Source organism: Electrona antarctica (assembly GCF_951216825.1).
Source record: "Electrona antarctica genome assembly, chromosome: 9".
NCBI lineage: Eukaryota > Metazoa > Chordata > Actinopteri > Myctophiformes > Myctophidae > Electrona > Electrona antarctica.
The window spans coordinates 9,121,773-9,136,148 of record NC_136790.1 but is presented as its reverse complement, the minus strand read 5'-3'; the positions used below and the strand labels follow the sequence as shown (position 1 = coordinate 9,136,148).

Sequence of the window (14,376 nt, the reverse complement as noted above, 5' to 3'; positions counted from 1 at the left end):
CAGTTTGTTTTGGGAAGTCTGGAGCCTGGTTTTAAGGGCCTTTGAGGTGCTGTGGTACCAGGAGGTGCATGCATAGTCAAAGAAACCCTGTACAAGGGCTCCTGTTAAGGTCTTCAAGGTGTTTTTGTTGACCAGTGAGGAGATCCTGTAGAGGAATCTTGTTCTATGGTTGACTTTTTTGATTACGTTGGTGGCCATTTTATCACCGGAAAGATTAGCCTCCAGGATGGAACCTAGGTAGGTAATTTCATCTTTACGTGTGATAACATTGTCACCCACTCTAACCAAGAAGCCATTTGCCTTGCTGAGATTACTAATAGAGCCAAAGAGAATGGATTCAGTTTTTCCCAGGTGTAAAGATAGTTTGTTATCAGCGAGCCAGGTGCAGATTCTACCGAGTTCAGAGCTGAGGGCATTTTCAACCTGCAGTTTGTCCCTGTCCGAGACCAGCAGTGCTGAGTCATCTGCGAACAGGAACAAGTTGCAGTCACAGGCTGAAGTCATGTCGTTTACATATACTAGGAACAGTAGAGGCCCTAGTATGCTTCCTTGTGGAACGCCACAGCTCACTGGGAGGGGGGGGGACAGTGTTCCGTTCACTTCCACCATCTGTTCTCTCCCCTCCAGGTAGGATTGCATCCAGCTCACTGATGTGCTATCGAAACCAATTGCTTTTAGCTTGTTAACCAGTATGGAGTGGTTCACGGTGTCAAAAGCCTTTTGGAGGTCCAGCATGACCATGCCGCAGTATTTGCCAGCGTCCACCTCTTGTTTGATGTGGTCGCTCAAATAGAGGAGGCATGTGTCAGTGGAGTGGGATGTTCTGAAGCCAGATTGGAACTCGTACAATAATTTATTTGTGGCAAGATACTTTTCAACCTGTTCATAGACTATTTTTTCCATCACTTTCGAGATGGAACTAAGAATAGAAATAGGGCGGTAGTTGCCGGGGTCTAATTTACTCCCTTTCTTGTGCAAGGGGGTTACTTTGGCCAGTTTGAAATCTTGGGGGACCTGTCCCTGTTTGATGGAGAGGTTTACTATGTGGGTGATGATTGGAGCTATAGAGATGGCTGAGTCTCTGAGAAATTTGGAGGGAATGTTGTCATGTCCTGTGGCCTTGTGGGGTTGGAGGGCACTCAGTTTCTTAATTACCTCATCAGTTGTTACCATAACTAGTTTAAAATCGTCTTTACAAACACCTAGGTTTTTGTAGAAGGTTGTAATGTGCTCTACACCAAAGAGCCCAGAGTGGGAGGGCAGTTTGTTAACCAGAGTTGTTGATATGTTTGTAAAGAAGATATTCAAGTAGTTGGCCACATCAAGGTTGTCAGTGATGAGAGTGTTGTCAGATTTGATGTTTATGTTCGAAAATCTGGTTTTTAGTTTCTGACCATAGCTTAGTTGATTGTTTAGTAGCTTCCAGAGCTCATGAGGATTGTTTTTGTTTTCCTCAGCTTTATCATTAATGAAGTTACTTTTAGCTGATTTGGTCATGGCAGTTACACTGTTTCGTAGTTTGATTCGTTGTGTATTTAGGTTGTTCAAACGAGCTTGGCGAACACTGTCGAAGCGCTTGGCTAGCTTTGACTTGCATTTTAGAACTTCAGAGCATTTTTTGTCTCTGGCTTTCATTGCAGCCAGTATGTCCGAATTCATCCATGGTTCCGAGCGGGTTTTGCCCCTGGTGGTTCTCAAAGGAGCCATGTTGTTCAGTACTGATGTAAATTTGGTTTTGAAGCCAAGCCAAGCTTCTTCGACATGTGTGCTTTTAAGCTCATCGGACCAATCCAGACTCTCCAATACTTGGTTAAAGACCTCACTAGAGTAGGTTTTGAGGTCCCTTGATATGACTGTTTTGTGGCAGCCGGTCTTAAGTTTTTGTATTTTGCGGGTACAGAATATCATAAAATGATCACTAAGCCCACATACAATAACCCCTTTCTTGGAGATTCTGGATTTGTCCGAGGACAGAATGAGATCAATGACAGTTTGAGTAGAATCACACACTCTAGTGGGTTGGGTAATTAGCTGACTGACACTATGTAGATCACAGAACTTACTGAATGACTTAAACACAGGTGCTTCCTTTCGTTGCATGTCTGTATTGTAGTCGCCAATCAGGATTTTCTCTACACATTCCTCCTCAGCTAAGCACCCCTCAAGTATATCATAGAACCCATGTTGGTCAGGCGGTCTGTAGACGGTGCCCACTAATACTGATTTAGCTTTTTTGAAAATTAATTCAACCCACACAGTTTCAATTTCATCATGCTGTAAGTCAGTACGAGTAACATATTCAGTGTCTTTGTGAATATACATACACACGCCACCACCATGCCTGTTTCTGTCGTTTCTGATCAAAGAATAGTTCTCTATTTCAACTTCTGGGTCTTTGGTTGACTCATCAAGTTTGGTTTCAGAGAAGCTAATGATGTTCGCCTTACCGCATATATAGTATGTATATATAGTATGTATAGTTTACATAGATACTCCAATGTTACGTTCTTAGTTTACGCATGATTCATGATAACTACTTTTTATACATGTGATGTATGCCATGCTTTTTGTTATTGCTTAATGTAAGTCGCTCTGGATTAAGAGCGTCTGCTAAATGCCTAAATTGTAATTCATATAACACTAGACTGACGTCAATGTATGTGTGTATATTTACCCATCATACAAACCCAAATCCTTTTAGTGCTTTCTCCGGTTGTCTTCATTTGCTTGTTTGTTTTTTCCTTGTTTAAACACATCTCCTGATATGTTTCTCTTAATTTATTGGATTTCAGAGCTGGAAAAAAAACAAAACAACACACTACCCCTATTCTAAAACATTTGTTCTATACTTTTCCCCAGATGATAATACATAATTAGGAATTTTTTAAGATCTATCTTGATCATAGTTGATCACAATCTTTCACAGTCTGATTTCTGGTTAACTCCCTCTCTTATGGTTATTAGCTATATTGACAGGTTACACATTATTGCATCTTTACACTGTATTTCATCACTACTAGTATCCTCCTGTCAATACAAATATTTCAATAATGTATGAGATCGTGTGGGAGTGAGTGGGTTCTTACCGTGTCGATGTAATGTCTATAGATACTCATTTTTCCCTTTGTCCTTCCTCCTGTAATTGCATTGTATCACAACACTCTTCCTAGACGAGTTATTCTAAGTTTTTAGTGAGTTAGTCAATATCGCCATATTAACCATGCCATGCACACTGGGAAAGGAAGATATTCATTAAATTGTCAACACATTTAGACCATCTCATTGATTCACCATCCAGTCCTGGAAAGTAGGAAAAAACAATTTTCATTAGAATGACTTCACCTAAAAATAACACTGTTGTACACAGTGATACCTTAAAACATTTTACTTACTTATAGGCCTACTCGATAAACATCACATTCCACACATACCCGGGCCATTCATTCTCCACACTTGCCACTGCGTAGGTCTTCATTCTACTTCGCTCCATATCACACCAAATCTGTGTAGTGGCCTAACCCATAGGTCGCCACTTGACCCCCGGCTGGGCCCCACCTGTCTGCTTAACTTGGTTGGTAGGTTGCTGACAGTGTTCTCATAGAACATCAGCTGTGCTGTCTCCAATTTCTTCTTTTTCATGAAGTCCTGTGAGAGTGCGTTCCTCTCAGCATGCAATGCGTGACCCCACACCTCAGTCAAAGGTCGGGTTTCCCAGCCAATGCAAGAGGTCATAACACTGTAGATTGCAGGGAGCAGGCCATTGATCAAGGAGGTTTTTAACAAGTCATTGTAAGCGGGGTTGTCTAGTGGCACACCACAGTGCTTCTGAAAGCAGTTCTCCAGTCTATTTCTGTAGGTGTCACAGGTTTCATCAGGCCATTGCTTAGTGCTGTGAATTTTTTGCCAATCAGTGGGTACTGGAAATGCTGCTTTGATGCTGTCAAAAAGACCACCGTGATTCAGCAGCTGTCCAGTGACAATGTGATTTTGTGCTATGTTGGAGCCTATGTGTTCATCACATATGATGACTATGACCACTTCTTTGAGGATGTGTATACCTTTATCCCTGCTGTGACCATCATCGCTGTCGGAGCCCTCTTGTTCATTATTGGACTCATTGGATGCTGTGCTACAGTACGAGAGAGCTACTGTGGACTTGCAACGTTTGTGATCAACCTTCTGCTGGTGTTCATGACGGAAGTGGCTGTGGTGGTTCTTGGATATATTTACAGAGCAAAGGTTGAAGATGAGGTTAACGGTTCCATCCGGAACGTGTATGACGAGTACAGTGGCACCAACAGTGATGCCCCGAGCCGTGCCATCGACTATGTGCAGAGACAGCTTCAGTGCTGCGGAATCCACAATTACTCGGATTGGATGAACACTCGCTGGTTTAATGAAACTAAAAACAACAGCGTCCCCATTAGCTGCTGCAAAAGTAATACAGAAGCCTGCACTGGATCTCTTGCTCATACTGAAGACCTCTACCCGGAGGGATGTGAAGTTCTAGTTGTGAAGAAACTAAAAAAGATCATGATGTATGTCATCTGGGCTGCACTAACATTTGCTGCAATTCAGATGCTGGGGATGCTGTGTGCATGTGTGGTACTCTGCAGGTGGAGCCGAGACCCCGCCTACGAACTACTCATCACTGGGGGAACCTACGCATAAAGTTTCCTTCTAACAATAATACGTTCACAGACGTGCACTAAGAGTGACTTAAACCGGTTTTGACCGAGAACATGAAAACAAACTATTTTACATACACTAACATCTTACCTTTTTTTTTTTTCCCTTTTACCTTTTGTTTTTCAAAAAGCTATTGGCCAAATTATTTGAATGGTCAATGGGGAATGAGATTTTACATGTAATCTGCTGCTTTGACTACCTACGTTTTACCCTTTGTTTGAGGTAAGTTAGAATGTGGTCGCTGGACCTTATACTGTATAGAATATGTGGACTGGGTACTTTCCTCATATGTCAGTTTGCACTATGTGTGTGTGTATGGTTTTGCAGTATTTTATAAATATTTAAATATAGTGTAGTACTTGAGTGAAAAAACTTCCCCATGTGTAGTCTAGTCTCCCCTGTACCTGTATCTGAATTGTATCTGCTATTACTACTGGTTTGAGTGGAACCAACTCTTCACAAGCAGTACGTGTTCTGTTACTGTAAACAGCAAAATAGGCGACATGAGGCCAGGTCCTTTGAAATAACATTAATTTACTCATCAGATCTTTCAGACAAATGTGGGCCCGCAATTCTACTCGGTACATCTACAATTTGACATGCAATCTAAAATGCCGTAGAGGTTTTGTTTGTTTATTGTTTCAGCAGCCTACTGAATGTAGTTTTAGAGGTTTGACAATATGTCGCCATAGACTCAAGAATAAATTATGTTCCAATGCTTAAAATGAATTTGAATTAAATTATGTTCAACTTAAACTATACTTCATAAACTATACACTTCTTAAACTATACATGTCCCCCCTCTGAGCACTTCTGTCGGATATAGATAGAATTTATCCATAGAATTGCTCATAATTGCTAGAACCATCGCTTTACTTTAAACATTTTTAATATTACCTAAGCTATTTAACAGCATCAACATCCTATTAACACTAAGCTATTTTACCCTATTCGTCACTTCCTCCTGCCAGTCTATCTATAATTGAAACAACGTGCTAGGTATGTTTTGTGCACGCAGATCTGCTATTTTTTTAAAATCCTTTTCTATCTTTCGGTACATTTTTTTTCCCTAACTTCAAATAAAATGATCTCACATCTATAAAGGAATAAACTAAGGATAAACACATCTAGGAATACATTTTGAAAAACACACACTAACAATAAACTTTCTCCGGTAAGTAGGAAGGCCGACTTGGTTAAATGGTTTTTAACTGTTAAATCTTGTTCATTGAAAATAGCTGATCCACGGGTTCACTCAACTGATTTCTTAAAATAAAATGCTAGTATTGACATGACTCGTAACTTAAAATAGTATTTACTAAGGCTGTCAAAGTTAACGCGTTAATCGTGCGTTAACTCAAAGTCCTTTTAACGGCGTTAATTTAATTAACGCGCGATTAACGCACGGTGAAGTTTGACAGAATGGTTGAGAGACGCATTCATGTGAATGCAGGCAGTCAGTGAGCCCCGCCTCTCTCCCCACTCTCTCTCCCAGTGACTCGTCCGTCAGCCTGTGCAGGACCGGTGCGCAGAGTGTGTAGCCTACCAGTGTGGGCTGGGCAGTTGAGCTGTGAGCACTCAAGTCATCGCGCTCGTTGGACTCGTTATTCGTTATTAATTAATTTGCTCCACAATGTGTTAGATCAGAAGCTCTTTGAATTGGGCATTGGGCAAAAGCAAAACTCTGGCAGTTTTGGTTGACAAACATAGCAGTAAGTTGTAGCTTGATGCTACACAGACCATGCTAATGCTAAAGCTAATGTTGACAGCCTGACTGTGCGTGCGTGCTTACAGGAGAGAGAGCTCTCGCCTGGGTGTGTGTGTGTGTGTGTGTGTGTGTGTGTGTGTGTGTGTGTGTGTGTGTGTGTGAGACTGTGTGTTGAGTTGAGTTTATGGTTTTGTTTCCCTTTTCCATGGTATTTGCACTAAAGCAAGCATTCTCCCATGTTGATAAGAGTATTTAAAACTTGAAAAGCAGTGGTTCTGATTGAACCAGTGGTCCGGGGACCACCAGTGGTCCCTGAGGGGGTTCCAGGTGGTCCCCAGCTAAATGATGGAGAGTCTTTAACTCTTGAGAGTGTAAAATGAAACCAAGTGTGGCTAAATGTCATCAAATGGTGGTCTGTGGCTCAAATGCAGAATACATACAAAATCATTCCTGCATCCCAGGACTCATTTACTTTTAAAAATTACTCTTCTAAGAAATTAAAAAATTACTGGACACATCTAGAATCAATTAAACACATCTATAGTTAAATTAGAAGATAGTAAACACATCTAGTTAAATTCAGGAAGAAATTTTAGGAAGATAGTAGAGCATTGAGAATCTATTTACATCACTGCTTGGAATCAAAAAGTGAAATGCCTGACCCCGTTCTCTAGCTGATTAAAGCAGATAGGAGTACAGGCCTAGTAGTTAAATGTTGACAACAAGAATGAGTCAACAGGGCATTTGCCATGAGTGCGAATTATCCAACTATTAGGGGACCTTCTCTTGCCCCCCCCCCCCAAACACTGATGCCTGTCAATCACACTGCTACTCTGAAATGAGGGGTGCAAATGGACACCTGGTTGGCGTAAGTGACATGTCATGCTGTGAAACTCTCCTTAAATTAGAAAAACTCAACTGAACTGAAACTGACCAATATGAGCCCCCACTGTTATTTTAACAGCTGTGATCGGGCTATTTCTGCGGACAAGTTTACTTATGTAACTGAAAATGCCTATGCTATCTTGCCTTAGGCGTTGGGGGGGCTGGTGAACTAGTCAAGCCCACTGATTTAGGTACCCCTTGATATGCGAGTCTTACTTACAATATGAGATACTCAGTAGTATACGGTATCTATCTGCCTGTGTTATATATATTCTTCAGTGCTCCTGGGCACGCATGGGAGGGAGACATGACTTCATGCCATCCACCGTTTCCGTAACAACAACTTATTTCTTACTTTACTGTTCCATATCTATGTCGTATATTACCTATTTTGTTTAAGGGTGCTACAGTAGTATTTACGCATTTTAAATCTACATAATTAGTCAATGTATAAAGTCGAACCTTGTGTGCTCATGCCAATTCTTTATCCCTATTTGCATGATGTCTCTGAGTGGCCATTGACCACTCTGCATTAAACATTACATAGGGAATCACCCCCTATTTGGCTGTGGGGTTGTCTGATTTGACCTATTTGTTCATTAATATTACGTTTGAATCAAGACCAATTTACTACAAAATGAGTGAGTCCTTAACCTCCCTTCATTCAATTGTCTGATATATTATTGACTATAGGACAGTTGTATGATCATATCGACATGCCATTCCTTATCCAAATCAAATCACCAGTATCTCATCTAAAACAAATATGACATGTCAGCTAGCAATAGGCATAGTGCTGGTTCACGTAAATACTATACTGCATGTCATCTCAACTCACAAGCCAAAGGACAGTATCCTGTTACCCACGTCGCAAAACTGCTTCTTTTAGGCACCAACAATGTCAACGCCGTCACCATGCACCAACGGAGGTGACGAAATCAACACCATGAATGACGCCACGAGACTGTGGCCCAGGGGAGCTTATCCATAATGCTGACAAGAAATAGCACTTAGGCTCATATGCCACTTTACTCACCCAGTCACTGCGAGACCACCAACGTAAACCACCAAATCACAATCGCACACCGCCTCCAGAGATGCCCAGTGTTCAATCACATGAAAGGAAAAAGAACACTCATTAGTTCATCAAGCCTGGAATGTTTCCTTTTTCACAAAATCCTCCATTGTCCCTCTGTCCGAGTGCCTCCTGTCACTCACGTGTCCATATCACAAAATGTCACTTTTCGGAAAACAGTCCTTTCCCGTGTGTTGGGCCCCAAACCAACACATGCATATATCGTTCAAACATCAAAGTGCGGAAGCAGTCTACTGACTGTACATGTGACTTGTTGACCTCTCTTTTAGCAATCGTGCGATGTGATAAGTGGTGCACTCAATGGTCCAGCAGTACCCAGGTTACGCAAAACACAGTACTACTCATTTATATGTCTGGTGAATCAACTTGGCCAATAATACCCTTTACGTATCTAATTGCACGTCACTCACACTAACGTATGAGTTCTGTGTCTCACTTCAAGTTTTCTCATGAGGGAATTGCGCTTGTCCATATGATCAACTCAACACAACTTCAAACCATGTCTTCCCTAATGGATGACCTGTCCGTATATGGGACCGTAATACGCATGTAGTTGAATACTGTAATTACTGGTTACTGTGTAGATTATGGTTATTACAAATCATACATTAACCACTCCAGCCCTATATACATTTTTTCCATGTTGCAAATAACTAATTTACAAGAACAACACATTGTGAGCTCGTAGATCTGCTTATTTTACAGTTATTTTATAATTCAAAATGAGACATGCTGCTAAATTGACAGAGTTTCTTAAATACAGCCACAGCTAACACTAATTTACTATTAAGCCTACATTTGAATTCTGGACATTTACTTGCTACAGAGTATTCCTATATCGTGTATGTATAAGTAACACATTTCAGAACCTTTCTCCACCACTCATATTACTGCAATAATAGACTTATTTACTCTCACCAGACTTCATGTGTGGCCACTCAGGGCAGCTGCTGTCAATGGTGGGGGAGAAGAACGGGGCTACTTAACACAAACAGGGGTTCCTATCTTGACTGGGTATAACTACGATGACAGTTACAAACATTACCTATTGTAAGGAGTTACTAATTACCTTATTAATTATTTCATGCTTTGAGTATAATTTTGCCTATCTATTTAGTCCAAATATAAAAAGTGACAAAGCACAATTACACTCAACTTGCCGTGACTCTGGGAAATTGTTATATTGTCATTACATTTAAAATAAGACGTAATAAGACAATATATATATGACCATGATGATCAGCTAACCACGTTACTGTTTGTTAATTACTTTGAATACTCGTACCTATTAACCATTACTACTATCTAGCCTGCTATACTGCCAACAAGACAGCACTTACTGGGATGTGCGTCCCGGTAGACCTGCTATTTTGAGTCTGCCGCTGACAACTGCTAACTGCTGTCCTACTAACCATGGGTGGTGACACTTAACTAAAATACCAGGACTACAATCTTCATACTTACTTGTTCACAACGCCACATTTATACTAGGAAATCACCATTTGACTTTTTACAAAAATAGTGTCCACACACAAAAATAGTGTCCACACACTTCCATTCCATACTCAACATTCCACATTCCACATTCCACATTCATACCTGCTGCTCGAGTCTTACGCGTTATACAAGTTGCTGTTTCACCATTCTCTTTTAATCTTCCCTGTGGGCTGTTTGGTCCCAACAGGAGAGAAAAGAAAGAAAATAACGGTGGACGCTGTCTGTATGATTTCCTATGCTATTCCCTATCCTACTGATATAGGCTATAGTTTCTCTATATAAATGTCTATGAAAGACTGTTACCACTCGGCAACGATGAAATACGATGAGGAGGGACTGTCACCAGCTCCTTTAAATACTATATAAATGTCTATGAAAGACTGTTACCACTCGGCAACGATGAAATACGATGAGGAGGGACTGTCACCAGCTCCTTTAAATACTATATAAATGTCTATGAAAGACTGTTACCACTCGGCAACGATGAAATACGATGAGGAGGGACTGTCACCAGCTCCTTTAAATACTATATAAATGTCTATGAAAGACTGTTACCACTCGGCAACGATGAAATACGATGAGGAGGGACTGTCACCAGCTCCTTTAAATACTATATAAATGTCTATGAAAGACTGCTACCACTCGGCAACGATGAAATACGATGAGGAGGGACTGTCACCAGCTCCTTTAAATACTATGAATACGATGAACTAGTACTTTGTACGGCTGTATCTCTAACGATACAGCCTCAAAATACACAATGTTGTACATTGAGTCAAAACACTCTTACCCCAAAGTTCGTTTAAGTGTTGTCCCTGTCGGACCAGCATCTCAGATCCATATGCACAGCGCTCTCATCTGAAAAAGAGAATGCTGACGGACAGTAGAAACACTCCGCTCACCTGCGCCATAATTGTAGTGGGATTATTAATACTCATAAACAGAGACCTTAAGAAATAATCGAGGTAGAGAGTGGACTGAAACAATGTCACGTTTATTACAAGGAGTGGTCTGTACCAGCCCAGGGAGGTGCACGGATGCAAGCCTCCCTCGCTGTAGACATGAGTTTCTCTTATACACAGTGAAGGAACACAAATACATTTGAGGTGTGGTCAGTGGACATACACAAACATGGGTCTTGGGTAAGAATAGGTCATCTTGACAGACAATCAACAGGTGGAAGCCTTGCTCCAGGCAGTGTAGTATTTTCTGCCACTACAGTGTGTGTGTGTGTGTGTGTGTGTGTGTGTGTGTGTGTGTGTGTGTGTGTGTGTGTGTGTGTGTGTGTGTGTGTGTGTGTGTGTGTTTTAGTGACTGCAGCTGTTTGTATAAGAGTTGTTGATAACTTATAGAGTGGTTTCTGTGCAGCTATAGGGGACAGAATGCAGCACTTAGACTGGTGTCTATGCAGCTATATATATATATATATATATAGGGATACAGCAGTTGTTCCCAACCTTCTCTGGATCAGGGCCCACTTGAAAATACTCTGTAATACAGGTAAAAGTCTGGAATTGGCATCAACAACGGTTCAGGTTTATTTGTCATATGTATAGATACAGAGTATAAATACAATGAAATGTATTTTGCTCCGAGCACTCTGTCTTATATACACAGGACAAAAACAAACATCTATAGTGCAAGAAAAAGAACACAAACACAAAAAAATGTGCAAAGTGAAATGTGCAATACAGTTCAAGGTCAGCTGTTCAGCAGCGGTTTTTGGAAGGGAGTAGTTGGAACAGGGTATTTGTGGGATGGCTGGTGTCTTTAATGATGTTGTGGGATGTTTTCGTACAGCGAGTGGTGTAGGTGTTGTGGAGGCTAGGTAATGCTGTGCCGATGATTTTAGCTGCTGTTTTAACGGTCCTCTGCAACCTGTTGCAGTCCTGAGCAGTCGTGTTACCGTACCACACTGTGATACAGCCAGTTAAGACACTTTCAATTATACAACGATAGAAGTTCACTAGTCCCTTGGTACTTAAGCCAATTTTTTTAAGGCGCCTCAGAAAGTACAGTCGCTGCAGCGCCTTCTTGAGGATGTACTCGGTATTGAGTGACCATGTGAATGTGTCTGTGATGTGTATGCCCAGGAATTTAAAGTTATGTCGATAGATGACCCCTTGATGGAAATGGGGGTGTGGATACCTTTGGACTTCCTGAAGTCTACAATGATTTATTTGGTCTTATTGGTGTTAAGTGAGAGGTTGTTGTTGTCGCACCATAGAGTTAGATCTTCTATCTCCCTCCTATAGGCCCTCTCATCACCGTCGGTTATTAACACTTTAATTGCCTGGAACTATTTCATCCATTACATTCATGCGCCCAGTCGATTTATAAACACGGACGCCTTTTCCGGACGGACCGGCCGGAAGTTCATGATGTTGTGTAGCAGCTAACAATAGCCACAGCACTTTAGAGTCGATCGACAACAATACAAGAATAAATCTATCGAGACTAGCGACTGGACCGCGGAGCGCCGTCTAACACAGGATCTTTTTTCAGAAAAAGACGGGATGATTTAGATCGCGATTTATGAATGTTTTAAGATTTTCGTTTTTCATCAGCTAAACAGTTTTTTGATGACGTCTCACTCTTGCGCGTCACCGAGGAGAGCCCAGGAGTCGCGCCTGGGCTATACAGCCATGCGATCTGTTCTCGTATCAATAAACTTCGTCTTTTGGACAATACTTCGTCCTGGGCGACGGGCGTTACTAATAGAAAGGACAAAGAACTTCGTCCTGGGCGTTCGGAGTGTTAATCCGATCACTGTGGTATCATCCGCAAATTTAATTATGCTGTTATTCCCAAATCTGGCGACACAATCAAACGTAAACAAACTGTACAGCAGAGGACTGAGGCAGTAGCCTTGGGGCGCACCGGTTCTGGTGAGAATTGTGGATGAGCATCTCTCTCCTATGCGTACAGACTGGGGCCTGCCTGTCAGAAAACCAAATAGCCAGTTACAGATGGAGCTGCCCACGCCAAGGCCACTGAGTTTCAACACTAATTTAGATGGTACAATAGTGTTGAATGCGGAACTAGAATCTATGAACAGTAGTCTGACATAAGAGTCTGACATGTGCTTAAAGTACCAAAAGTAAAAGTACTCATTATGCAAAAATGTCAGATTTCAAGTTTTCAAAATGTATCGAGATCTTTAGAAAATGGTCAAAATGTATGTAGGGCTGGTTACTGTATATATTTTGTAATAAAAATAAAAAAAGGAATATACAAAGTAGGCCTAACTAGTAACTAAAGTTTTCAAATAATTGTAGTGGAGTAAAGGTACAATATTTGCCTCTGAGATGTAGTGGAGTAGAAGTAAAAGTACTGACAATTGGAAGTACTCCAGTAAAGTAAAGCAAATACCTCAGAACTGTACTTAAGTACAGTACTTGAGTAAATGTACTTAGTTACTTTACACCACTGGCACACAGGATGGTCCAAGGCTATATGGCCTCACTCACACCTTTAAAACATTGATGCATGCTTGTTGTATGAATGTTGTAAGTGTCATGGCCGCCCCAATGCATTTCCAATGGAAGTCACATGGTTTGATACAACATTTTGCCCCTCCCCCTCATACAACACAAATGTTGTGTCAAACCATGTGACTCCCATTGGAAATGCATTGGGGCAAGCTGTATCACACCCTTTGCATACAACAAACATACATCAATCTGTTGCGACCGTGTGAGTCAGGCCTTAGTATGTGGAACTCATCTTTCTGCTTTTCTTTTCTTGAGGTCACATGACCATGCACTGTAGCTCGCTGCCCTAGCCTAGCAGACTAGTATTAAGGTCACATGACCATGCCCTGCAGCTCGCTGCCCTAGCCTAGCAGACTAGTATTAAGGTCACATGACCATGCCCTGCAGCTCGCTGCCCTAGCCTAGCAGACTAGTATTAAGTCACTGCAGCTCGCTGCCCTAGCCTAGCAGACTAGTATTAAGTCACTGCAGCTCGCTGCCCTAGCCTAGCAGACTAGTATTAAGTCACTGCAGCTCGCTGCCCTAGCCTAGCAGACTAGTATTAAGTCACTGCAGCTCGCTGCCCTAGCCTAGCAGACTAGTATTAAGTCACTGCAGCTCGCTGCCCTAGCCTAGCAGACTAGTATTAAGTCACTGCAGCTCGCTGCCCTAGCCTAGCAGACTAGTATTAAGTCACTGCAGCTCGCTGCCCTAGCCTAGCAGACTAGTATTAAGTCACTGCAGCTCGCTGCCCTAGCCTAGCAGACTAGTATTAAGTCACTGCAGCTCGCTGCCCTAGCCTAGCAGACTAGTATTAAGTCACTGCAGCTCGCTGCCCTAGCCTAGCAGACTAGTATTAAGTCACTGCAGCTCGCTGCCCTAGCCTAGCAGACTAGTATTAAGTCACTGCAGCTCGCTGCCCTAGCCTAGCAGACTAGTATTAAGTCACTGCAGCTCGCTGCCCTAGCCTAGCAGACTAGTATTAAGTCACTGCAGCTCGCTGCCCTAGCCTATCAGACTAGTATTAA

General features: G+C 41.8%; 2 protein-coding genes across 5 annotated transcripts in view; both read left to right on the top strand.

Annotated features, from left to right (window-relative positions):
• LOC306929536 (receptor-type tyrosine-protein phosphatase gamma-like) overlaps positions 1 to 14,376 on the top strand; it is a 472,869-nt gene that overhangs the window by 332,713 nt on the left and 125,780 nt on the right. The gene's annotated exons all lie outside the window — the stretch shown is intronic.
• Positions 3,675 to 4,780, top strand: LOC306929211 (tetraspanin-3-like; the record flags this gene model as incomplete). The annotated part of the gene is made up of 2 exons (XM_079509652.1): positions 3,675 to 3,701; positions 3,949 to 4,780. The coding sequence occupies 2 exons, from the start codon at positions 3,675 to 3,677 to the stop codon at positions 4,669 to 4,671; spliced, it is 750 nt and encodes a 249-aa protein (XP_079365778.1). The 3' UTR covers positions 4,672 to 4,780.